The following is a 26297-nucleotide window of genomic DNA, read 5'->3' on the forward strand; positions in this document are numbered from 1 at the left end:
TCAAGCTATTTGATTTTTTCAGAGTACGCCTTCTCTTGAATTTCAAAATCAACTACACATGGGTCTAAAACTTTCTGAAACCCTTACTGGACGAGGATTGGAAGGAAGTTTCAAAACTTTAGTTGAATTTAGACAAGGAATATCACAAGCTGTATGTATACGAATTAGACACATAATTCGTATAATTTCGAACCTTTTCAGTCACCCACAAAAATATTCACACATAATATACATATTTTCAAAATCAATTTTACCATCAAATGAAATGTTTGTTGTAGATGAGGCCAGAAAAAAAATTATACATATTTTCGTTGTGTTATATTACTTGTGTTAATTATTTTATTTTCCTTTTAGTGTTTTTTCTATTTAAAAAAAAAGGAGTAATATAATAGTCAAGAATGCTATATATAGAATTTGGAGTCCTCATGTACGACCAAAGCTGGAGACTGTTCTAATAAATTAGAATCAGACCGTAAAATAAAATCATCCTCCGTATACAGCTGGAGGCTGTACTAAAAAAATTTGCGAAATATAATATTTTTTTTTTTCCGATCAATCCTTCCTTTCCTCTCTGTCCTCTCCCTTTCTTCTCTTTTCATGCTGTTACGCTAATCTCCCCCGACTCTGTACAAACCTGTAACTGATTTCTTAATTCAGAAAGATCTCTCTCTTGCTCGCTCGCTCTCTCTTTCTCCTTTGAGCGCTGTAAGGTGCTGAAGTTGAAGACTCATAACTGATTCTTCTTCTGCTGCAAAATCAGGTTACTACTTCTCATTTCCTTTTTCTCTCGTTAGCGTTCCTCTTTCTTCAACTGTTCAGGTTTTCAAACAGTTTTCACTTCACAAGGTTGCTCACTTGAACGCTTTGCTATTCTAGCCTAGTCCTCTACTACCAGATCTACTGTTTTCTCATTGTCGTTTCTTTTTGCGTCGTCTTTGCACTCTTCGCCGTTCCGTTGCTGCGAAAATTGTTGCCTAAGGAACGGAATGTTCTTGATTATTGTTTTCGTTTTAGTTCTGGAACATTCTAGCCGCGTTATGCGGAGCTAACGCGGATGATCGTCATTTTGGATGAAAACATGAAAAGTTTTTAGTCTGTTTTGCTTTGTAGCCTTTGGAGCAAGCAGAGTTTGCTTAATTGGATTTTGTTTATTTTCGTGAGTAATTGATGTTTATGTCGTATATGCTTTGATGTGTGCAACAGAAGTGAAGATGGCTAGTCGACCGAAGGAAGATGAGAAAAATGAACGAATAATTCGAGGTCTTCTCAAACTTACGCCGAACCGAAGATGTATTAACTGTAACAGTCTGGTAGGTTTTTTTCCTCCCTCTCTTGATAATTAAACTTGTTCTGAAATTACGAATTGAGTTATTGTTAGGTGCTCTTTGTGCTAGCGAGTTTTCCTACTATGTACACCACTGAATGTATACAACATCAGTTTAAAACATTGAAATTGTAGTCAAGGTGAGGGACATTGATACGTTTTACCTTCAATGTAATGTGAGTAATGACTTACTCTTCAAACACCTAAGATGTCTGTGTGTAATTTTGGTACGTTTGAAATTGGATGAGTGGCCCAAGGTCATTAATGTTAGGTTGACATGGGCTTTGTTATCGCGGGAAAGTCATTTTAAATAGATTGCTAGTTAATGGAAACAAAATGGTCTGACAGAAGGAATGCATTGCAGTAAGGAATTGTTGGTTTGTTTAACTGTTTGCAAATCACTGCACACTTGACAATATGTTGGAGAAATCATGGGAGTAAAATATTTTTCTTTTTGCTGGACAACAGTTAGCAGATATATGCATGCCGTGCAATTTCTAGTTGTATTTGAAAAATGCTGTAGTGGATGTCCCAAATTATTCTGGTGTATGGAATGCCAATAATACGAATGAGTCTTTCTCTTAACTTTCTACCGTCAATTATTAAAAATAACAGTTGACTTAGATGTTTTAATCGTTTAAAGTCAGCTTTTATTCGGGTAATATTGCTTTCATTTTATGATTTTCAATTATTAATCTAGGAACTTTCAAATATTTGTAAGCTTGTTTTGCCGCATGCCTTCATTCTAAGATCATGGTTGTAGCCCATTAAAATTGTTGGGATGATGGCAGTATGCAGTACCTATCTATATTCTCTGGTTTCGTGCAACAAAGGAGCCTTAGATGAATAGATAAACTTGGATATAAGATAGGATGCTTTTGTTGGGCATCTGAATTGTCTTTTTAGATTTTTAATTAAGAGCCAGTAATCTCTACCAACTTTTAGAGTGTTTTTTTTCTTGCATTTTTCTGAACCTATCTCGTTGAATTTGATGTTAGTATTTGAGAAAAGTTGGTTTCATTGAACCCTTTTTCTTTCTCCGTTGTTAGGGACCACAATATGTGTGCACGAATTTCTGGACGTTTGTATGCACTAACTGTAGCGGAATACAGTAAGTACTTGCAACCTTTTTTGCTTATAGTGTTGTCAAAATGCGTTGTCTTTAAAGATTGTTAAGTAGATATTGTTTAAGGTGCTTCGCAAACCCACAGTACTGATGACTAGTATTGGTCTGCACAATGGACTTGGGTTTTGCCATGTGCCTCTTGTTTACTGACTTTCTATATATTTTCCTCTTGATATTTCTTCTACTCCAGTGACAATGAAGCTGGAAATCTCTGTATATACATAATGTTTGTTCTTATTCTTTCTGTATATTGTTGTTTTTGATGGATAGTAGTTTTGTAAACTGTACACCTACAAAAGTATGATTTTTCATTGGCAGTTTTATCCAAACTGTAATTTGTTTAAATATTCTGTCGTAGAAGAGATAGGACAATGTTAGTTCAGTTTTCTTTCCTCACAAATGCCTTTTGTTTTAATTTCCAGCCGAGAATTTACACATCGGGTGAAATCAATTTCAATGGCCAAATTTACTGCACAAGAAGTTAGTGCACTTCAAGAAGGTGGAAATCAGGTGTGAATGTGTTTTTGTGATAAAACTTGCTTTTGATATCTTGAGTCTCTCATGTTACAATTTGTTATGTGGTTTTCCATTATATCTAATTTTTGCAGCGTGCAAAAGAAATTTATTTTAAAGAATGGGACCCACGACGTCATTCTTTTCCTGATAGCAGGTAAACATTTGCTTGTTAGCTCTTGTGGTAATTGCAGACTGCATTATTCTAATTTGCATTCTGGTGCCAGCCATGTTGATAGGCTCCGGCATTTCATCAAGCATGTTTATATCAATAGAAGATTCAGTGGTGAGAAGACCAATGATAAACCTCCAAGAGTAAAGGTGCTAAAGCATTTGTTTTCTTCTTTGGATTTATCATTTTAAGTAGATACAAAATAGTTTATCACGACTTGTGAGTTCGATTTGCCATAAGAAACACACATAAATGATATAAATTCAACACCAAATTTTAAAAGTAGTAGGAAACAGTATATATGTTCACACACATACGCATGTATGTCAGTTAAATTGGGTGCTCAATATCTGACAATATCGCTGCTACTTTCTCTCTCTCTCTCTCTAAATTAGCTTACAAGGTTAAAATTGGTTCCACCCTTTTGTAATAATAATGATAAACGGTCTCGTACTGCTGTGTTGAAGCCCTGTTAGGTCTGAAAATTTCTTTGTATGAGAAACATATGGACCCATGTTGTTAGTGTTCCATGTTCTGTCTGTACTTAATTGATTTAACTAGTACATTGTTATACAGGGTGACAAGGATGATTTCTATGAAAACAAGAAGACAGACATGTATCAGGGTGGACCGAAAAGCCCTCCATATGAGGACCATTACAGTGATAGGTCTAGTCCTGGTGGAAGAAGTCCTGGATATGATCAAGAAAATAGGCAATATGGTGATTACAAGATAAGTCCTGGTCGTCCTCCTATACTAAACGACTGGCATCGAGAAGAAAGGTTTGGCGATCGACGAAAATATGATGATCAGAGAATATCTGATGGAAATCATAAGGAAAGCCATTCTCCTGATCATACCAAGGATCCAGATTCTTCCAGCCCTCCTGTGGTCCGACCTGTTAGAGAAATCTTGGGAGAAAATGTAGTACCTCTTCGAATTAGTGAACCACCCAAAACAAACGGTGTACAGGCTGCTAATGGCTCAACATTTGCACAGGTAAAGTTATTGCTAATGATGATCTTTGTATGCTCCAAGGGTTTGTGTTGGGAGTTAGGACTGTTGGCATGGTTATAATAGTTAGTTAGTAGAAGGGGATAGAGGGGTTGTGAGGTAAATAAATAGCAGGAGGATGGAAAGGAATTTGATTTAGGTCAATATCTTTCTCTTTTTTTATATAAAAAAAGATGAGCAATGCTCTTTAAGCATCAAGAGAACATGGAAGTGACAATAAGCATGAACATGAACATATTCTTTTTTTGTTCTCTTATTATATATGCATGTGATGTGGTTCAATATTTACATTTTTTTACTATGAATTTTATGGGACGATCTCCCCTTTTAAGCTTGCCAAAATTGATTTTCTACAAAAATAAATTATCATAATTGATTATTGTAATTGCAGAGAACTGCATCTTCCAGTAGCTTAGCATCCAGCGATGTAACCCGGACAGAAGTTAAGCCTGAGACTATTAAGAGCCTTATTGATTTTGATGATGATCCTGAACCAGCTGTTACTCCAGCAATTACTCAAGCCCAACAAACTACTGTTGCTGAAGTTGGGATGCTTGCATATTCCAATGATAATAATTGGGCCTCTTTTGATTTTTCTCCTGAGGCAAATGCACCTCAGGGTCCTTCAAACGTAAATCCACTTGAATCTGTGCTGACACAATTGACAGTACCAGTATCTTTACCTTCTCAGGTTTCCCGAGCCCAAGGTGATCCCCAGTTGCAACATCTATTCCCGGGAAGTAAATGACAAGATTGTTAACAGTCTACAATTCTTCTTTTTTCCTAGCAGGACCTTTGACGGGATCAACTCTTACTGCTAGCAGCTTCTCAACATTCCCACCTACTAGTGCTTCAGTAACATCTTTTGAAGTGACAGCGACATCAACTTTCAATAATGCAGGACAGTGGGCTAGTTTGCAGTATCAGCAACAACAACCTTTGTTCACTGCTGCTGCAAGTCAACCTTCTATTCTACAAGCCACTCCACCAGTTGGTGCCGCTTTGAATAATCAGGTTCGTCTTATTGTATAATTGTCTCAAATGTTATGTCTATCAATTCAGATGTTGTATTTGTTTACCCTTTCTGGGAAATTTCTTGCAGCCCTGGACCGTACCATCTGTACCGTCACTACAAGGGCATCCAAGCACATCAATACCCCATGCATCACACCTTGTCCCAAAGCCTGCCAATGAGGCTATGTCCAGTGTTGTTTTACAACCTTCTGCAGTTGAAATGAAACCAAGTGGAAGAAATGAGCTTCCAGAGGTATTCTTTTCTTCACTTCATATTTTTTCTTCATGAAACATCTACATTCTGCAGTTGATTTTGTGTATCTACTGTTTATCTTAGTGAAATAGTTGTGATTTGTGCAGGATCTCTTCACGGTAAAATATCCATCCTTCCCTGCCCCAGTCCCAGGTTGGCAAACCGGTCTACCACCTAGTATGGGTATCCCAATTCAATACAATAATGCAGTGGTATTGTTAAAATTCAATTTATTAACTGTCAATTTTAAACTTTTTCTCCTGGCTAGTACAATAGTATGACGCATATATCATAAATCTCTTCCCATCGTTACAGCCCATGCCAAGTTTTCCACAAGCATCAAAGTCAATAAATCCATTCGACGCCAGTAACGAACCTACTCCAGTTCAAGTCCCAACAGTATGTCACTTTCGTTGATACACTAGTGCTTAATGTTCACAGTGATACAGTATATTCTATTGGTCCTATTTTGTGTAAGTCACATGTGAGTATTGTATTAAACCAATTATATTTAACATTGTTCATTTGGTATATTGACTCTTCTAGAGTACTTCACGTGGTTTGGATTTGTCCTCTATTGAGTTATTAACTAATGTTTTTTTATCATTAATTACGTTACTATCTGAAGTTTGCATCTCGCTTAGAGGTGCCTCATATGAATGTCTTGTCTTTATTTTCTTTCTCTCTGGTATTGCATTGAGTCAATTCAATAATTAATTACTCATGCGGGTGATGCATTTTGGTTGGTGTTCCTCGGTTGCAGTTTCCTTCCATGTCATCTCTGCAAGGTGCTCTGCCTAGTGTAACGCCTTCAGCTAAAATCCACCCTTCAAATATGGGTAATCCATCTCTTGCCTGGAATCCGTCATCATCATATGCATTAGTGCCGCCTCCTCAAGCACAAACTATTGCACCCGTAATGGGACCAGGTAATCCGATTACTATTTCCGCAATCAGCTACTCCATGTAAGGCAATTTTGCCCTTTATCTGTATCCTTAACAATGTTAAAATCTTAGGGGCATACATGGGACAACAAATGGTCACTAACATGCCAATGCCAAGGTAACTAATTATTCTCTAGTCTTTTTAAATTTACCTTTTGCGTGTGCTGTCGTTGGTTAGTTATTTTCTCATGGAAAAATCTTTTGGTCTAATCATTCGTAAAATGTCCCGTGTTGGAATACAAAAAATAGCCACTCATACTATAGCATAGCATCATGTTTCATAGGCTCCTGTTCCTTGACTGGGCTGCTATAAGTGTTAGCAGTGATTACTGAGAATTGAGTTTCATTTGTTACTTGTGAAGTAATATGTGCAAGGGATAATTTATTGGTGTTACCCTTAAGATTTATAACTGAATATGTAGGCATCAAGGATTTGGTAGGTTGGCGACTGAGGGAACTGTTACCGCAAACACCTTTCTGGCAGGAGGAAACCCTTTCGGATGATCTTAAGTTTTTGTCTGCTGGCACTCTTTAGGCCACGCACGAACTTGTTGCACCCTGTACAAACATGGTTGAAATTTCTGTCGTTTGTCAGTCAAAAGGAAACACTCGAGCATATTGAAGTTAGTCATTTTCGCCCGTGGGTTAGATAAAAAAAATTTGCACCGGGCCTTGTACATTGTTTATTGTTATAGGAAAGATACAAGCACACCTTTGTGGAAATACAAGTGCTTGCTATATCATTTTTCAGATTTTCTTGTATTATTTGGTAGTATCATAATTTTTGTAAGGTCGTTCTATTCGTTGAGGTACGCGAGATCTCCCTGTTAAATAATTTGTTAAATGAGTTCTAAGCCTATCTGTTTATTGAAATTCTTATGTGGTTGCTGTTAATTTTTTCCTTTACATTATACTGCTTAGGTTTTACATTATCCCTACAGTTTCATACGTAAATGTGACTTTTATTTATTAGAAATAAAAGTCAAATTTTATAGATTTTTATAAAATTCGGCTATAGTTAAAAAAGGGTCCCTTTAATTAAAACAAATTGAAAATATATAGATTTTTTACAATGTTATTCTACTACAAATGATCACATCAGATAATTTTATTTGATTTTTATAATAATTATTGTGATATTTTTAATAAGGCTAGCTAACTAATACATTAAGATTAAGAAAATTAGTTATATAAGTTGTATTTCATTTATTATTGATTGAAATTAAAAACTACTGAATTAAAAGTTTTTTTTTTCTGACAAGGGAAAACGTATTAATGCAGGAGAGATTCTACATTGGTTTTTATAACAAATATCAAGTCAAACATCTAACTTTCTTCTTGTAAAAAATAGCCAGAAGGAGTGTTTTAAATTCATGAACAATGATTACTTTGTAGTTCTAATTATAAATCTTGTATTCGTTATGTATAATAATTATACGAAATGCTATCAAAACGACGTCTAGAATAAATTTTTAATCACAACTAGTTGTAGCTAAAATTTGTTCAATAAGGATAGTTATTAACTTGCTTCTTGATAATAATTTCTTTAGTCCTTTGCTTTTAACATACTCACTCGAGGATTTTAATTTTTGAATCATGTCTTCATTCGGTTCGGATTTTACTATTTGTTTTAAAATGAAGAGAAGACCGGATCAACTTCAGTCATCCACTCAAATCATGAAAATTCGAATAGTCCTAGATCAATGCACGTTTCCTTCCAACTACTGTTTTCAAGATTCAATTTAGTTCTATATCAATTTCTACTAAAATTAGCCTTGATTGAAAAGCATTTTTTATTACAAAAGCAACCCTATAGTTTAGAAAATTAAAATGGATATATAAGAAGATTAAAATATATTTTTTCCTTTCACTTTCCTAAGAATCTTTTAAAAATAAAATTGTGATTTATTTTTATAAAGATTTTTTAAGGACAAAATTATAAAATTTTTAAAGACAAAATTGTGATAAAACATATGTTTTTAACAATTCGAATATATGTTGGTTAATAATAATTCTATCACCAGATCTAAGATAGAATTATTAGTGTCTTATATTTTTTACATCGCCAATAAACATAAAATGAGTAATCCATTATGAAACACAAATTTTTGTAAAGATTTATCAAACCTATCATTAATATTTAAAGATACTTTTATTGTTTTCAGACTCATATTTGAATAAGCAAATATTTCAGATGACATAGTAAAATATTTATATCATCATTATTCTCAACAACAAAAGAATCTGTACCAATAGAATAGAAAAGAAAAAAAAATACCATAATTGACAGTCTAAATTTATTTGTGAAGGCACTATAATAAATCTTACTTTCAGAGGTACAAGAGAATGTTAATTTTATAGGACTTGGACTAGTCCTCTCAATCACAATTAGGAAGAAATATGAATGTGAAGAAGGAGATGGATAGTTACTGAGAGCGACAAATTTAACGACTTAAACATTTTATTTTTATTTTTATTTTTAGTTTAGATTGTCTATTTCAGATCTCAATATAATCTACTTCTAGATTCCTTGAGTAGACCCATTTCACTAATTGAATCTGTTTTGATAACTCTGTTTAATCCACAATCATTATCTATATACTATTTTTTTATAGGTTCTACACCATTGAAACTTACCAGTATTTCTTTTAGATTTGTTCAAGACATGCTCTAGATTATCTCCTTTACATTAACACATGTATAGTTAACAATGTTCTTTACCCATCTCAGTCTCTAAGTTATGCCATTCCTTAAACTGAGTTAAATTTTTTTAGTCCAATTGCGTGTTACTCAATTTAATGGTGTAAGTTTTGTGTCATATTTTAAAAGGTAAAATCTTACATTGTTTAATTATTATTTTTAAGAGAATTTATACACCACCATGTTTTGTATACTTTAAAAGTGAATAATAAGGATTCGCACATAAAGTCGAGTACCTACTCCCATCATCAATCACCACAATCTATCTCTTTCAAATGTAAGGACTAATTTACAATCTTGAAAATAACTATTAACTACATTCATAAAGAGATTAAGTGTGTATCTACACCTGCCTATAAAAAGCGCAAATTGTTGCATTTTCACGTGTTCACTACATACAAATATTATATGCATTGAAATTATTTTCACCTATTTTCGTTGATAAACACCAAGACAAAATAATTGTTCAATTTGTTGTTAAAATCTTTAGACTCACGTTAAAGATACTAATTAACCTACTTTTAAATAAATATTCATATATCTAGTTTCTTATTAAGAAATTGCTTCTAAATTATGAATTAAACCATTTTTACACTAAATAAAAAAATATATACTAGGTTTGACGTCTAACATAACTTTATAACTAAAATACCAAGCATAAAATAACTTAATTTTAAAATCAATTTTACTCACATTTAGCAACATTAAGGATTTCTATGTATTCAATCGAAACAACGTTTGTATCACATGACGTTGAAAGAAAATCTCCTAAATCCACGACACATTGTTTTTGTTCTTTTCTTTTTTAAAAAAATAAAATAAAAATCATATTATATGTACTTGTAAAACGAGAGGAGTGTGATGGTCAAGCATGTAAAGGAATTTAGAGTCGCCAAGTATGACCAGGCTGAAGACTGTTCTAACAAATTAAAAACAAACCGTAAAATAAATTCAACCTCCGCACACAGCTGGAGGCTGTCTTAAAAAATAAAAAATAAACTTTAAAAAATATAACAAACTTTTTTTCCGATCAATTCTTCCTTTTTCCTCTCTGTTCTCTCGGCTTCTTCTCTTTTCATGCTGTTTCGCAAATCTCTCTCAGCTCTGTACAAACCTGTAACTGATTTCTCAATTCTGAAAGATCTCTCTCTTGCTCGCTCGCTCTCTCTTTCTCCTTTGAGCGCTGTAAGGTGCTGAAGTTCAATACTCGTAACTGATTCTTCTTCTGCTGCAAAATCAGGTTACTACTTCTCATTTCATTCATTTACTTTTTCTCTCCGCATCGTTTCTCTTTCTTCAACTTTTAGGGTTTTCAAACAGTTTTCACTTCACAAGGTTGCTCACTTGAACGCTTTGCTATTCTAGCCTAGTCCTCTACTATCAGATCTACTGTTTTTGCATTATCGTTTGTTTATGCGTCCTCTGTGCACTCTTCGCCGTTCTGTTGCTGAGAAAATTGTTGCCTAAGGAATGGAATGTTCTAGATTATAGTTGTCGTTTTTTTTTTCTGGAACTTTGTAGACGTTATGCGGAGCTAACGCAGATGATCGTGATTTTGGATGAAAGCATGAAAAGTGTTTTAGTTTGTTGCTTTGTGGCTTTTGGAGCAATCTGAATTTGTTTAGTTGGATTTTGTTTATTTTCGTGAGGGATTGATGTTTATGTTGTATATGCTGTGATGTGTGCAACAGAAGTGAAGATGGCTAGTCGACTGAAGGAAGATGAGAAAAATGAACGAATAATTCGAGGTCTTCTCAAACTTACGCCGAATCGGAGATGTATTAACTGTAACAGTTTGGTAAGATTTTTTTCCCTCGCTCTCTTGATAATTATTGCCGGATTGAGTTATTGTTAGGTGATCTTTGTGCTAGAATTTTCTTACTTTGTGTCGTGGAATGTATACTACAGCAATTTAAAACATTCAAAGTATAGTTAAGGTGAGGGACATTAATATGATCTACATTCAATGGTGACGTAATGATTTGTCTTACTCTTCAAACCCCTAAGAATTTCGGAGCGAAATTGGGCGAGTGGCCCAAGGTCATTGATTTTAGATTCACCTGAACTCTGTTATCACGGGAAAGACACTTTAAATAGATTGCTAGTTAATGGAAACAAAATGGAAATGCATTTGGGCAATGAGTTGTAGGTTCATTTGACTGTCTGCGTAACATTGCACACCTTAAGTTATGGTGGAGAAAACATGATAGCAAAAAACTTTTTGCTTTTTGCTGACCAACCGTTGGCAGATACATGCATGACACAATTTCTTATTGTATTTGAAAATGCTAGAGTGGGTGGCACAAATTGTATGATGTGTATGGCATGCCAACAATATGAAGTAGTGTTTCATTTGACTGTCGTACTGCAATTATTGAAAATTGTATTAGAGTTAGATATTGTAATCTTTTGAAGTGAGGCTTTATTCAGTAATAATATTTTCATTTTTGGATTTTTATTATTAATCAAGAAACTTCCAAATTATCTACAAGCTTGTTCTGCAGTATGCCTTCATTATTTTTTACTATAGACAAGATTTTGTAAAATGAGTCTATAATTATTATAAAGATGTTGTGGGGAAACAGTAGATGCGACCAGATTTTATCTAAGGTCATGGCTGTTACCCATTAAAGTTGTCGTGGATGATAGCGTATGCGTACCTATCAATAATCTCTGGATTCTAAGCAAAAAAGGAATCTCAAATGGTGATAAATCTGATTATAAGATAGATAGAATGTTTTTGTTGGGCTATCGTTTTTAGACCTTGATATATGAGACAGTTATCTCTATCAACTTTTATATTGTTGTTCTGATTGCATTCTTCTGGACCTTTCTTGAAAATTGTTGAATTTGATGTTAATGTTTGAGAAAAGGTGGTTTCATTGATACCTTTTTTCTTTCTCCATTGTTAGGGACCACAATATGTGTGCACAAATTTCTGGACGTTTGTATGCATTAACTGTAGCGGAATACAGTAAGTACTTACAACCTTTCTGATTTCAATGATATCATAATGATTTGGCTTTGAGGATTGTTTAATAGATACTCTTTGATGGACTCAAGTTTTCCATGTGCCTTTAGTTTACAGGCTTTCTATATGTTTTCCTCGTGATCTTTTCTACACCCCACTAGCAATGAAGCTGGAATGTCTGTATATATACTTGATTAATTTTTCTTGTTCTCTTTGTGTGTTGCTGTAATGCTGTTTTTGATGGATTGTAGTTCATAAATTATACACCTACAAAAGTCTGTTTTTTGTTTGGCAGATTGATACAAATTGTAATTTGTTTAAATATTCTGCCGTAGCAGAGATAGGACAATGTTGGTTCAGTTTCCTTTCTTCTCAACTGCTTTTTGTTTTAATTTCTAGCCGAGAATTTACACATCGGGTAAAATCAATTTCAATGGCCAAATTTACTGCACTAGAAGTTAGTGCACTTCAGGAAGGTGGAAATCAGGTATGAACTTTTTGTGCGCTGAAGCTTGCTCGAGATATCTTGAGCCTGTCATGATCAGATTTCTTAGGTTGTTTTTCATTATATCTAATATTTGCAGCGTGCAAAAGAAATCTATTTTAAAGAATGGGATCCACAACGTCATTCTTTGCCTGATAGCAGGTAAGCATGTTCTTGTTAGCTCTTTTGTTAATTGCAGACTGCATTATTCTGACTTGCATTCTGGTGCCAGCAATGTTGACAGGCTCCGGGATTTCATCAAGCATGTTTATGTGGATAGAAGATTCAGTGGTGAAAGGACCAATGATAAACCTCCAAGAGCCAAGGTACCAAAGTTTTTCTTTGGATTTACCATTTTAAGCAGATACAGGATAGTCTATCCCGAATTCAATTTTAACCCATGAGACATTGATACATGACTCAAGTTCAATAAGAATTTTAGAAGTAGTAGGAAACAATATATAAACACAGAGAACTGAAAACCAGAGCACTGACAAAAACAACGAAATTCTTGATTAAAAATAAGATAAAAATTATTGAATATTCTTTTAGGGGTTCATAGATTTATGAACTTGGTTATTAAACTAATGAATTGCACAAAAAAAAATCCCTTTTTTGAATAAAGAAACAAGCAAAACACAAAAATATAGAAAAAAAACACACAATTTATTTGTAATTGGTATCTGTTTTCAAAATAAAAATTGCAAGTTGACAAAACAAAAGCGAAAGGAGATGTTTGAATAAAAATAAATCCCTTTTTTAAAGTTCTTATATTTTTAGAGGATTGGACAACGTGAATGTTTATTATAGATAAAAAAAGGCAGCTATCTTCTCTCTCTCTTTTAAAATTTGCTGCGATGTTTATGATAGGTAGCACCTGTTTTTAGTAATAATGATGACTAGTCCAGTGCTGCTTTGTAGCCATATCGGAGCTGAAAATTTCTTTTTTTGAATCTGACACATTCAGACGCATGTTGTTTGGATAGTCTAGTCTGCCATGTTGGGTATGCATCTTTGCTTAATTGATTTAACTAGTACATTGTTATACAGGGTGACAAGGATGATTCCTATGAAAACAAGAGGACAGAGACGTATCAAGGAGGACCTAAAAGCCCTCCTTACGAGGATCGTTACAGTGACAGGTCTAGTCCTGGTGGAAGAAGTCCGGGATATGATCAAGAAAATAGGCAATATGGTGGTGATTACAAGATAAGTCCTGGTCGTCCTCCTATAATCAATGATTGGCGTCGAGAAGAAAGATTTGGAGATGGACGGAAATATGAAGATAATAAAATATCCGATGGAAATCATAAGTGGGAGGGCCATTCTCCTGATCGAACCAAGGATTCAGGTTCTTCCAGCCCACCCATTGTCCGACCTGTTAGAGAGATCTTGGGAGAAAATGTAGTACCTCTTCGAATAAGTGAACCGCCCAAAACAAACAAGGGTCTGGCTGCTAACGGCTCAACACTCACGCAGGTAGGTATTATTGACGGTGTTCCATCTGCTTCAACCATAGGTGTTTAGAGTTAGGGTAGTTAATTGGGGCATTTACAATAAATAGTTAGTAGACGGTGTTCCTTAGAGGGTTTTAATGAGGTAGGTAAATATAATAAAATGATGGAATTGAATTTGATTTAGATCAATATCTTCTTGTAAAATGAACAATGTTCTGTAAGCATCAAAAGAAATGGAAGTGACAATAAGCATGAACATCAACATATTCATTTATTGTTTCTCTTATCAATTTATGTGATGTGGTTCAGTATTTACTTCTTTTACTATGAATCTTCTGGGCTGATCTCCCCCTGTCCTCTCCCCCTTTTACCTTGTAAGTGTCCCAAAATTGGTTTTCTATGGAAAAAATATTATCATAATTGACTATTGTAATTACAGAGAACTGCATCTTCCAGTAGCTTAGCATCCAGCCATGGAACCCCAGTAGAAGTTAAGCCTGAGACTCTGAAGAGCCTTATTGATTTTGATGATGATCCTGAACCATCTGCTGCTCCAGCAATTCCTCAAGCCCATCAGACTGCTGTGGCTGAACTTGGGATGCCTGCTAATTCTAATAATAACAATTGGGCATCTTTTGATTTTGCTCCTGAGGCAAAAACACCGCATGGTCCTTCAAACGTTAATCCACTTGAATCTATGCTTACTCAATTGACAGGACCAGTATCTTTACCTTCTCAAGTTTCCCAAGCCCAAGGTGATCCTCATGTTGCAATGCCTATTCCTAGGAGGTTAATGACAAAATTGTTATTCAGTGACTCCTCTTTTCTCTGCAGGACCTGTGACGGGATCAACTCTATCATCTGCTACTGCTGTTGGAGGTACATTTGCTAGCAGCTTCTCAACATTCCCACCCAGTGATGCTTCTGTAACATCTTCCGGATTGATGACAGCATCAATTCTGAATAATGCTGGACAGTGGTCTAGTTTGCAGTATCAGCAACAGCAACCTTTGTTTGCCGCAGCTGCTAGTCAGCCTTCTATTCAACAAGCTACACCACCAGTCGGTGGAGCTTTGAATAATCAGGTTTGTCTTATTGTGTAATTGTCTCAAATATTCTGTCTATTAATTCAGATGTGGTATTTGTTCATCTTGTTCGAGAAACTTCTTGCAGCCCTGGACTATACCCTCGGTACCATCAGTACAAGGGCATCCAAACACATCAATGCCCCATGCGTCGCACCTTGTCCCAAAGTCTGCCAATGAAGCTAAATCCAGTGTTGTTTTACAATCGTCTACAGTAGATATGAAGCCAAGTGGAAGAAGTGAACTTCCGGAGGTATTCTTCACTTCATATTTTACTCCATGAATCTTGCGGAAAAGTGAGTAATGAAATTGATACAAAGAGGAATAATAAATAGGAAGAGGAATTTAGTTCTGTACACTAATCTAGGCCTGAAAAATAAGGAAGGATCTGCCTAAATGTCTGAGAAAAATCTCATTGAATATCAGGAAGGATTCTTTCCTATAAAGGTATCTAATCTAAAAGCAGAATGAAATGAAATCAGATCCTAATTACACCAAATAGAATTTATATGATTTTGAATTTTTGATTGATTTCTATAGATCAAATTAATAATTGTGATTTCTTTCCTTAGTTATCTACACATCTATGCCATGCATACTATTTTGTGTGTATATTATTTACCTTAGGGGAGTCGTGATTTCTGCAGGATCTATTCACAGTTAAATATTCATCCTTCCCTGCTCCAGTCCCAGGTTGGCAAATGGGTCTACCACCTAGCATGGGTATTTCAATTCCATACAATAATGCGGTGGTACTATTACTATCCAATTTATGAGTTGCAACTTTACCTTAAACTGTTTGTACTGGCTAGTACTATGGTATGATCATATCTCATAAATTTCTTCCTTCTGTTACAGCCCATTCCAAGTTTTCCACAAGCATCAAAATCAAAAAATCCATTTGATGTCCATAACGAACCTACTCCAGTTCAAGCCCCAACAGTATGTGACTTTCATTGATATACTAGTGAAAATTCCTAGTAATACAGTATACACTATTTATCCTATTTTCTGTAGAACATACGAGAGTATTGTAAGTGAGTTGGATTTATCCATTGTTGAGCTATTAACTCAATGTATATTTTCATCTTTACATTACTTTAGTCTGCATCTATTTGAGGTGCTCATGAATTCATTTACTATATTTTTCTCTAATCACCTGGCTTTGGAAATACTGGAAAATTGAAATTTGATATGCTGACTTTCTATTACGCTAAGTCACCAATTAATTGCTCATTTGGGTTGATGCTGTAAGACTGGTGTTCCTTGGTTGCAGTTTCCATCCATGTCATCTCTGCAAGGTGCTCTGCCGATACCTTCAGCTACAATGCACTCTTCAAACATGGGTAATCCATCTCTTGCCTGGAATCCGCCCTCATCGTCATATGTATCAGTGCCGCCTCCTCAAGCACAAACCCTTGCACCCGCAATGGGACCAGGTAATTCTATTACTATTTCCTCAATCAGCTACTTTATCCCAGGGCAATTGGCTCTTTATCTGTATCCTTACCTTAACCATGTTAAAATCTCAGGGGCATACATGGGACAACAAATGGCCTCTAACATGCCAATGCAAAGGTAACTAATTGTTCTTTAGTCTTTTGAATATTTACTGTTTTGCATGGGGTGCGGTAGTCATTTCTTTTCTCTTCGAAATATTTTTTGGGTCAAATAATTCGTAAAATGTTCCATGTTGGAAAAATTAAGTTAGCTATGGTGTCTTGAGTGTGCTGCTACAAGTATTGGTGTGAATACTGAGAACTGAGTTTAATGTTATTTGTGAAGTAATCTAGTCAAGAGACAGTTTATCGGCTGTGCCATTACTTTCCTTTCCACTTAAGATTTATAACTGAATATGTAGGCATCAAGGATTTGGGAATTTTACTGCTGAGGGAACTGCTTTTGGCTTCTCAAATTCAGATCAGCAGCTGAGTGGTAGTAGGTTGTCAGCTGCTGTTACCCCAAATAACTTCCAGGCAGGAGGAAACCCTTTCGGATGATCTCAAGTTTTTGTCTTCTTGCACTCTTTTTTAGTCATGCATCAATGTGTTGCACCCTGTACAAATATAGTTGAAGTTTCTATCGTTTGTCGATCAAAACGAAACGCATGGAGAGATTTATGGTCGGTCGCCACATGCCCGTGGTTCAAATTAAAATATTTGCACTTGGCCTTGTAAATTTGTTTTTTGTTACAGGAATGATGAAGGCAAGGACTGCCTCTGGAGATAAAGGTGCTCCTAATATTATTTTTCATATTTTCTTGTATTATTTTGTAATCACATAATTTTTGTAAGGTCGTTCTATTCGTTGAGGTACGTGAAATCAATCTCCCTGTTAAATAATTTTCAAATTTTAGTTCTATTCCTCTCCGTTTATTGAATTTTTTATACGTGATTGTGGTTGATTTTTTTCTTTTACATTATGTTGCTTAAGTATTACATTATCGCTGCAGTACATAATCTTAAATTTTATACTTGATAAAGGCACTTATTTAGTGAACTGGTCTATGTATAAAAAGTGACTTAAAATGAATGGGAAATAACATTTTTCAACTCTCGTCAAGCCGAAACATGAAAATTCAATTGGGTGGGATCGACAACACACCATCTTTTGGGTCCTTTTGAGTAGGTATTTTCTTCTTCCAGTCTTATACTTTCTTCAATGCATTTACTACAATACTTTTGCATATTAAATAAAACTTTTTTTAAATATGTCGAAAATCTTCTGGTTGCGTTTTGGAATAAGTTCCATAATAGTTCATTCAGTAATACAGTGATTAGTTGTTTTTAGAAGTTTATAATTGTTGTTTTGATAGATTAGGTAGTTTGGAACAATCTTTTTAAAATTGTATCTTAGATTACGTAATTAAGAACATTTTTAAATTACGCAATTTGAATTATGTAAATAACTTAAAATATGATTCTAAGTTGGGTAATTAAGACAATAGTTATAAATTATGTAATATAAAATATGATTTTGGATTTCAGTATTTAATTTTATGTCTTGTATTTTGTAATCTAAAATTATATTATAGATGACAAAATCCAAGATTCAAACTATATTTTAAATTATGAATTCATGTTTCAGAATTTTTAGTTTAGAAATATATTTTGAATTATTAAAAATTATTTAATTTAGAATATATTTTTGAATAAATGTGATATTATGATATGAATATATCGATTATTTTTTATAGGATTTGTATAACGGGTCGAAATTATAGGAATGTGACAGGAGTTCAAAAACACCATTTCTGTTTTTATCTGTGGTTATAATGTTGTGTTTTAATGTTGTTACACGGGTCTAATCCAATCACAAATACAAACACTTTAATATAAGCTCTACTTAAAATTTTCATTGAATTTTTTTTTTTATATTTTTTTCCTTAAAAATATTAGTGCTTATTTAAATTTAAATTTTAATCTTAATATGCCCTTCCAAATTGTTTTTTTTATGAATGACAACTTTTTATTTCTTTAAAATATTATTACTTAATTTAATTTGAATCTTAATCTACCCAGTCAAATTAATAATTTTAGATAAAATGTATTTGAAGTTCCCTACATGTCAATTTTTGGCTACTGATTTTTTTTCTTTTTAATTTCTACTACCAATATTTGTTTCTTCAATTTTTAGCGAATTTTATTACATCATAATAACAAAATTGTAGGTTTTTCATATTTGTTAATGATATTGGAAAGAAGTAATAAATTGTCAGTTGATTACTGATTGTGAGGGAAATATGTTTGATTAATCGAAGAATATTACTTAAGGTAGAAGAGTAACTGCTACAGTTACAGGGTGTAAGACAAAAAATAATAAAAAATATTTAAAAATTTTAATCCACGTGTCAGGCTTTGATTGATGTGCACCAAGCGAAACAGAAAATTGGGAGTGGTGATTTCAATCCCATACCTTGGAATATATTGAAGAAATCAAAGCAGCATATGTGCATTGGTGGCAGATCCATTGCTTCTGTATAATGCCCACTCAAAAAGAATGGTTTCTGCCAGAGAATTTCCTTGGTTTTGGAATTGCGGTTCTTTTTCCAATCTGAAAGCTGGAGGACTCCACTGCATGTACATCTGAGATATGGAACTATCCGAAGATCTTAATTCTAGAAGAAAAAAAATATCAAAACTATAATGGTTTGTTTCTGACGTTTTCAAGTAGAACCAATATGTCTGATATTCCATACGATTGGGGCTATCAGCATCCACACTGTCAAAAGACACAAGTATTTTTCATTGAGGATCAATTGTTCGAGAATAATACGAAAGAGTTATTGATAACACAATGTTTATGAGTTTGAGACTTCTATTATGTTTAGATAAAATTCAGATCTTGAAGCTTACTTACAGTATACGCAGACTGCCAACCATTCATTTACTATTTTTACCCAGGTGCTGGTCCAACCCACATCAATTGTCCATCTGCACAACAATAAAGGTATTACATCTTTTGAAATTGCTATAACATGTATGATGCAAGGTGAAATAATATGGAACAACTACTGGAGAAGAGGAGACCCATACTTTCTCATAGAGTGATGACTATTCCACCCAATCAATAGCATAGCAAAATACATTGCTCCGGTGGCAAAAACAAAATGGAAGAAGCCATAGCCATAAGGTACATCATCCTCTGCTGCTGGTGTATTGTCCTTCTTGAGCTGCAGGGATCTATCAGATATGCATTGAGAACATAATGTTAAAAAATCAAGGTAAACTAAAAGTTTGTAATTAACCTGGAAGCATTTGGAGTCTATGCCTGTTGAAAATGTCGCAATAACGATTGCTAGTACTGCAACAACAAAGCTCTGTGGACAATGACATAGGTCAACCAACCCATAATAAGTAATCGGGGTTATAGATTTAAAGAGATATTCTAATTTATTTGACTCTTCAAATTTCAATGAAGCAAGAATAGTTATATATTACTCTCCAAAAAACATAATAGAAGTAGAAACATATTACAATGATGCTTAGCCAGTCTGTTTTTGTGGCAGAGTCAGACTTCCTGATGCAGCTTCCTCCTGCAGGTTCACTGCATTCAAAAATATGCTAAAGCTCAAAGCCAGTAGAAATAAAAACAGGAAGTTAGAGGGATTGCATAGGAAAATGATATTTTAACAACTAAATTTTGACAATTTTCTCTTACAACCTGAGATGATGTCCTTTTAAGTGGTTTTAAAATATAATAAAATGAAAGAATAAAAAAATAGGAAGCCACTTAGAAGATGATATCTTAAGTTGTAAGAGAAAATTGTCAAAATTTACTTGTTAAAATATCATTTTCTGGATTACATAAGCTTAAATGAATAAAAATTAAAAAAAGACTTGGATATTAGACGTTTTATTTTACGAATCGTGTTACTTGCATGCCTTCTTTGGTAGATAACACTACTAAACAATAGAGACTAAATGCTTTGGACAGCACCATCGATACTAATCCAAAATTATCAAGCAAAGATTGGTAGGCTTGCCTTCTAATGGCGCACCAACAGAGGAAGACAACATAAAGTCCCATAAGCCCTGGAGTTAAAATGCCAGCATCAACCTATTGCAGATATAGTTAGAAAATCCACATCATATCTTGCATGATGAAGAGAATTGAGCTCGGAAAATCTTACTTTTGGGTGCAGAGACACACTTGTCATAAGTTGGAGAAGTACTAAGGTCCAACTAATGAAGAAAATGTTGAGGAGGCAAGATGGCTTTGGTGCATACCAAATGTACATCAAAATGATCCCCACCAAACAGACAACATATGCAGTCGTCGCAAACAACATCACATGAATTCGGCTGCATGATAGTTCATGATTAAGCACATAAATATTAAATCGTATCCCTCATATTATCTTAAATAAAACTTAAACGGATACAATTTTCTCAAGCCTATTGTTCGTGTTCAGGATGCATGCGTTTCTGTTGGTTCTTTAACTGATAAAATCTTACCATCTTGCTGCAAATTTTTCTGACTCACAGCAATCATTCAGCCATGTAATGAAGCTGATAATGCTTATTAGTTGGATAAGAAGGAAAACCCTGAAAAAGGAATACAGCAATATTTTGAATATTCATAGATGACTTTAGGAAAAATGGCAAGACTAAATTATTTGTAAGAGGTTAAAAATGTACCCTGCACCAAAGTGAGCCACCTCCCCTGCCAAAAGAATTGTATCAGAGGAATGACAAGCTTATAATAACTACGTTTTCATATTTCAGATAATGAATTAATTGTAAGAGGCTTGATGCAAATACAACTTACTAACCGTAAATTTGTATAAATTCAGAAGGGAGTAAAAATGGGATGATAGTGATGACGACCCAGAGAGCAATCTTGACTGACCACCATCCAGAGTGCCATGTATCTCTCACATCGTTCAGTTTAGACGTGCGAGCAGTTGAAAAAAACATTATCATAAAAAATATCTGAACTCGGTTAAGGTTCATTTTAAATAGTATTGGACTATTCCATTGGCCTAAGATAAAGTTACATAGTTATGACATAACTCTTTGTCGATTCATCATTTTCTAATTTACTTTTTCCACCTACCATAAACAAACATAAATCATTGATTAATCAAATTATTACTGATTTCCTTTCTACAAACCTTACTCAAAGCCTTTACCAACAATTTTCATATGTATAATTGGGAAGGATACAAAGCAACCTAAACTCACTCGTAAAACACCTTCAGCATCCAAACAGTCTTTTCCACCGTTGCATCCTTTTAATCCTGTAGGTTCAATATATTAGATTTTAAGCATCACATCAAAATAGTATTGCTTAAACGTAAACGGCTTTAAATGCTTATTCCACTTTTTGATCATAAAAAGTTGTATATTGAATATATTCCAAAGTACATTGTGCATTACTGAATATTTTTTCATCTCATCTCATTGATCGTTATAAAATAATGTATGCATTCAGACAATATGTCAGATTTGAAGGTTAATATAGTGAATCTTCAGGGAACCAATAGGCATTAGAAAGAAGAAAACAATCAATTTATAAAAAATAAATAGAAATTTTAAGCATAGGCGCTAGATCTGAAAGAAGCATTAGAAAACTAAATGTTACGGCGGTGGGATGTAAAAATTGATCAGTTTGAGGATTTAAGAAATCTTACTCTTCATTTCTGTTAAAGCACCACGACCATAGTCCCGGGCAGCCCATGCTAGAAGATTTGACAGAAGAAAAATCAACGCATAGGCATATCTTGCCATCCATGGGTTGGATGCATTTCTGAATTGACTGAACCACGAAGAATCCTTGGATATGATACGCCTCTCGTTACCACTGTTGCTTTCCCCAGCTTCCATCTCTTCTACACAAAATTGCTAAGCAGAACATGAATGGGACACAGAAGAAATGGGACTCATTCCTTTATCATCTTCTACTCCATTCCCTGTACTGCATTATTTTTCAGAAAAAGACTCATCTTCGTCATTGTAGCTCCATTACTATTTTAACTAATCCTTAAATGAAATAATAGAAGAACTTAAATCTTGCGGGGAGGTTTGGGCAGCTTTCTGGGTCAAATTTAACTTATGGTTTTGTTTTTTTCTCTTTGGTAGTCAACAGTGATAGTCATTTCATTTCAATTGTCCTTCCTGTCATTCCATTTTTCAGCCAACAATTACCAACCGATCCTCGTAAAATAAATTCTAACTCCGAATCGTACCTCAAATGTCTTTCACTATAATTCCTCGCCTCTTTCTAGCTATCAATAATCAATAATAAAGTGAACAACCGTAGTGATAACTCTCTCCACCCTGAAAATCGTACTCATGCTCCCACACTGAATTTATGGCCCGATTTAATTTCAAGTTCTTAATTACAATAATTACAAGGAATTGCATAAATCATGAACGTGAAGAGGATGCTATTGCGTAGAAACACATCAACCGTGAATTTACAAGTCGAAACGCATAAAACGGCATTATAAGAATATTCTCTAAAAAAACAAAAATACATATTAAAACACGCCAAAAAAAGAAAGAAAAAAACACTGGAAGTTCTGAGAAAACACAGTAAGTATTTAAAATCTTTAAAAAATGTCAGGATGAAAAATAAAAAATAAATAAATAAATAAAAATAAAAGAAGAAGGAAGGAACCTCAATTATCAGCGCTAGAAATTTTTTTCTTCCAATTATTTGAAGCAGTTGAGTGCACTGCAGTGATTCTTTTTTTTCCTTTACCTCGAAGTAAGCGTCTAAACTTTGCTCAATCTCGTTCCTAATTTTCTCGACTAACAAACACCAAAACCATCGATCACGCATTAGCATTCCCCATATCCCACACGGGAAGAGACATAAGATCGAAGAAAATGGACATCATGACATAAATGTGATCTAGCAAAAACACAGCCAGAAAAAGTAGCAAAAACAGAGCGAGAAACAGTGTTTTTTATTCTTGAGAGGCAACATTCACATTAGAATACAAATACAATAAACTATCGCGCGTCCTGAAAGAAGTAACTGAAGACTTTCAAGTTACAACTCGAACTGAGAAAGCGGAATCGTTTAATGCAAAAGCGAAGAATTAAAGAAAAGAAGAAATGCGAGTTACCTGAGAGGAAAGAACGAAGAGGACGCAGATCTAGTTAAAAGCGAACACTGAAACACTCTTTGTTGTAGAATCTCGGTTTCATTCGCTATTTCTGTTTTAGTTTCTGGTTTCTCTCTTTTGAGAGAGAATTAAAGAAGAAAACGAAAAATGAGAAAGGGATTATAGAGCGCTTGCTTTGGTTTGGTTTGCTTTTCTTGTTGTTCTTCTTTTGGTTATTAAATTAAAAATTGTTTAAAGAAGAGATGAGAGAGTTTGCTTTTGGTTTGGTAGTTTTTGTTTGCTTTTCGCAGCTTTTACCTTTTTTTCCCGCCGTTAAGCCTTCTCTTTCCTTCTTCAACGGATTACAGGTTGGTGTTCCTTTCAAGGATTCATTTTATTTTTTACTATATATTTCTAACTCACTCTTCTAAACTTATAATTTAATATTACATCACCAAACGCATTTCTCGAAACCCAATCTTGAAATAGGTTCGGTATATCAGATGAACAAAATAATATTATGTGTGTTGACTATTGGTTGAGTAAATAATTTTAAAACGAGAATAATGTAAATTATAAAGTTTAGTGAATATAAAAAGTGCTTAATATTTTAAATAAACAAGAAAAATTTACACAAGGGCTTAAATACCTGTTTCCTTTCTTCAGTTAGTTTAAAGTTAAATAAATATGAGGTGAATTTTTTTTCTTTTAATAGTAGTTTTTTTTAAATAAATATTACGAAGTTTATCAATCATTCATTATTATATGAAAAAAATTTATTAAAATAAACAAATAAATGAATACAAAGTATATTGAGAACACACAAAATTTAAAATAAAAAATTACGATTTACGAAATATTGAAAAACAATATCTATTAGTTTTCATTCCATTAACATTATAAGAGTGAGAAGTTGAAGACACGTTGAATCATGATGCAGTATTTTCCTTATGGAATCGAGTAGCATTGACGATTGTGGTATTCTTACCCCTTTATAGAGAATAGATAGTTGACAAAACTGCATACTATATACTCAAATAAGGTTTTTGTTTGGTCTAGTGCCTCTAGCCTTCTATAATAAAAGTTTGTTTATTTTTCGTCAAAAATATCAATTCTTCATTCAAATTTATTTTGTAGAAAATTTATTTATTTTTAATTTAAATAGAGAGACAAATTAAATGAGACTGATGTAGATTTTTTTTTTCTTAAATAACAAAGAGAAGAAAACAAATTTTCCTGTTGTTTTCGGGTTGAGCATGCAGCCGAATTCACGCTGAACTTTTTTTTTCTTTTCAATATCATTCTTTAAATATTGATTTTTATTAATTTGTAATTATAATTAGTACATAAGTAATTTAATAAATTTATTGTATTTAAAATGGTAAGTATTACATTACTAAACTATTGTCAATAATTTAATAATAAATATTAATTATCAAATAACATTAATTGTAGTAATTGTGTTTAGTAAATATGTAATAATTAATAATAATTTGAATAATAAAATTAAAAAATCATTAAACTAATAAAGATTGTGATTTTTTTAAAATATTTAATTAATAAAAAAAAATCTAATAATAGTTGTGTACTTAACGTTATAAAAATTAAATGAGAACTTTGGATCAAACAATCTTATGTTGAGAAGAAACAAAGAGATTTTAATGGAACCACTATTATTTCAGCACCGACGTGTTTGAGCTTTAGCTTTCAACACAAAACACAAATTGAAAGATCCAAATCTGGGAACCAGTATTTAAGTTAGTTTGACACCTTCGATTTAAAATAATAATAATAATGTCGAACCATTTAAATTGTGACTATTTAAATATAATTATAGTTTATAGGTGTGCAATTATTACAAACAAAAAGCACAAACGTAGGGGACGAAATGGGGTTGGTGGTTTGAAGATCATAATTCACAATCATGTCACAAATATATATCCAGGCATTAAGTGGGTGCAGGGGGGAGATTTTTTATATTTAGAGTATGGTTTCATGCTTAGAACCATGATTTTCAGTAATCACGACCTTTAAATAATTGTTGGCACCATTCATGTTTGAACGGTAGTTGAGATTGTTTCTTTAAGTTTTTCTTTGTTTGAAGAAATAATATATATATTTAATGTAATTTAGTTCTTATATTTTTTTAATCGGATTTTAATTTAAAAAAAAAAAAGATTACATTGATTTATTATTTTTGTGGTTGTTTCTGTTAAATTCACATCAACATGATTTGAAAATGGTATTTGTCGATTCATCGATTTCTAATTTACTGTTTTCACCTGGCATAAACAAATATAAATTATTAATTAAATTATGAAAAAGATATGTTTTGATCCTGAAATTTAATTTTGTAGGTTCAATATATTAGATTTTAAGTATCAGATCAAAATAGTGTTGCTTAAACGCAAACGTCTTTAAATGCTTATTCCACTTCGATCATAAAAAGTTGTGTACTTTAGGACTCATCGGCCAATCGGTTAAGTGGACCAAGGTCAAGTGGCTGCAGGCCGTCCGCTATAGGTGGACCTCATCTTGAACACTGATGTAATAATCTCTCTGGAGTCTCAGCTCCGAACACGCTAAATTGGCTACCCGTCAGACAGGCTAAACATTCCCCCCGCCTTCATTTCCAATTGAATTTTGTCTCCATGGAAACTCTCACCCGTAAGGACACCCGTC

At 33.6% G+C, this 26297-nt stretch overlaps 3 protein-coding genes across 7 annotated transcripts; 2 read left to right on the top strand and 1 right to left on the bottom strand.

Annotated features, from left to right (window-relative positions):
- The first annotated feature begins 470 nt into the window (after positions 1-470).
- LOC114178874 (probable ADP-ribosylation factor GTPase-activating protein AGD14) lies at positions 471-7255 on the top strand. Of its 2 annotated transcripts, none has more exons than XM_028065001.1 (15): positions 471-760; positions 1204-1310; positions 2374-2435; positions 2873-2960; positions 3059-3120; positions 3191-3284; positions 3712-4134; positions 4541-4856; positions 4937-5163; positions 5252-5416; positions 5524-5628; positions 5732-5815; positions 6180-6345; positions 6434-6479; positions 6784-7255. In XM_028065001.1, the coding sequence occupies exons 2-15, from the start codon at positions 1212-1214 to the stop codon at positions 6863-6865; spliced, it is 2019 nt and encodes a 672-aa protein (XP_027920802.1). In that variant the 5' UTR covers positions 471-760; positions 1204-1211; the 3' UTR covers positions 6866-7255. The 2 variants fall into 2 exon arrangements, with proteins under 2 accessions (XP_027920802.1, XP_027920804.1); XM_028065003.1 differs by having other exon boundaries at positions 475-760; positions 4940-5163.
- A 2784-nt stretch (positions 7256-10039) lies between these two features.
- On the top strand, positions 10040-17427 carry LOC114178460 (probable ADP-ribosylation factor GTPase-activating protein AGD14). Its single transcript, XM_028064380.1, has 15 exons — positions 10040-10301; positions 10753-10859; positions 11974-12035; positions 12432-12519; positions 12617-12678; positions 12749-12842; positions 13567-13995; positions 14413-14728; positions 14808-15058; positions 15147-15311; positions 15706-15810; positions 15917-16000; positions 16335-16497; positions 16591-16636; positions 16920-17427. Exons 2-15 carry the CDS (start codon positions 10761-10763, stop codon positions 17056-17058), a joined length of 2103 nt encoding a protein of 700 aa, XP_027920181.1. The 5' UTR covers positions 10040-10301; positions 10753-10760; the 3' UTR covers positions 17059-17427.
- Positions 17428-18810: 1383 nt separating this feature from the next.
- LOC114176694 (probable serine incorporator) lies at positions 18811-23918 on the bottom strand. 4 transcript variants are annotated; one of them, XM_028061811.1, is made up of 14 exons: positions 23637-23912; positions 23183-23316; positions 22194-22477; positions 21727-21800; positions 21333-21492; positions 21199-21223; positions 21016-21105; positions 20691-20862; positions 20544-20617; positions 20035-20104; positions 19806-19877; positions 19594-19730; positions 19414-19491; positions 18811-19279 (listed from the first exon to the last, which is right to left on the bottom strand). In XM_028061811.1, the coding sequence occupies exons 3-14, from the start codon at positions 22384-22386 to the stop codon at positions 18994-18996; spliced, it is 1431 nt and encodes a 476-aa protein (XP_027917612.1). In that variant the 5' UTR covers positions 22387-22477; positions 23183-23316; positions 23637-23912; the 3' UTR covers positions 18811-18993. The 4 variants fall into 4 exon arrangements, 3 of the variants coding, with proteins under 3 accessions (XP_027917612.1, XP_027917613.1, XP_027917614.1); XM_028061813.1 differs by having other exon boundaries at positions 18961-19279; positions 19418-19491; positions 23637-23909; XR_003603039.1 differs by having other exon boundaries at positions 19070-19279; positions 19418-19491; positions 19594-19740.
- Between the last annotated feature and the right edge of the window lie 2379 nt (positions 23919-26297).

The sequence above is a fragment of the Vigna unguiculata genome, chromosome 3, assembly GCF_004118075.2.
Source record: "Vigna unguiculata cultivar IT97K-499-35 chromosome 3, ASM411807v1, whole genome shotgun sequence".
Lineage (NCBI taxonomy): Eukaryota > Viridiplantae > Streptophyta > Magnoliopsida > Fabales > Fabaceae > Vigna > Vigna unguiculata.

Excerpts from the sequence above, each read along its gene's own strand:
- LOC114178874 (XM_028065001.1), top strand. The coding sequence starts at position 1,212 with ATGGCTAGTCGACCGAAGGAAGATGAGAAAAATGAACGAATAATTCGA. Across the intron at positions 2,961-3,058 it reads TTCAAGAAGGTGGAAATCAG|CGTGCAAAAGAAATTTATTT; the intron begins GTGTGAATGTGT and ends TAATTTTTGCAG. Across the intron at positions 5,164-5,251 it reads GTGCCGCTTTGAATAATCAG|CCCTGGACCGTACCATCTGT; the intron begins GTTCGTCTTATT and ends AATTTCTTGCAG.
- LOC114178460 (XM_028064380.1), top strand. The coding sequence starts at position 10,761 with ATGGCTAGTCGACTGAAGGAAGATGAGAAAAATGAACGAATAATTCGA. Across the intron at positions 12,679-12,748 it reads CATTCTTTGCCTGATAGCAG|CAATGTTGACAGGCTCCGGG; the intron begins GTAAGCATGTTC and ends TTCTGGTGCCAG. Across the intron at positions 14,729-14,807 it reads TCAAGTTTCCCAAGCCCAAG|GACCTGTGACGGGATCAACT; the intron begins GTGATCCTCATG and ends TTTTCTCTGCAG.
- LOC114176694 (XM_028061812.1), bottom strand. The coding sequence starts at position 22,386 with ATGGAAGCTGGGGAAAGCAACAGTGGTAACGAGAGGCGTATCATATCC. Across the intron at positions 21,224-21,332 it reads TGAATTTATACAAATTTACG|GGGAGGTGGCTCACTTTGGT; the intron begins GTTAGTAAGTTG and ends TTCTTTTGGCAG. Across the intron at positions 19,878-20,034 it reads CAGACTGGCTAAGCATCATT|AGCTTTGTTGTTGCAGTACT; the intron begins GTAATATGTTTC and ends CATTGTCCACAG.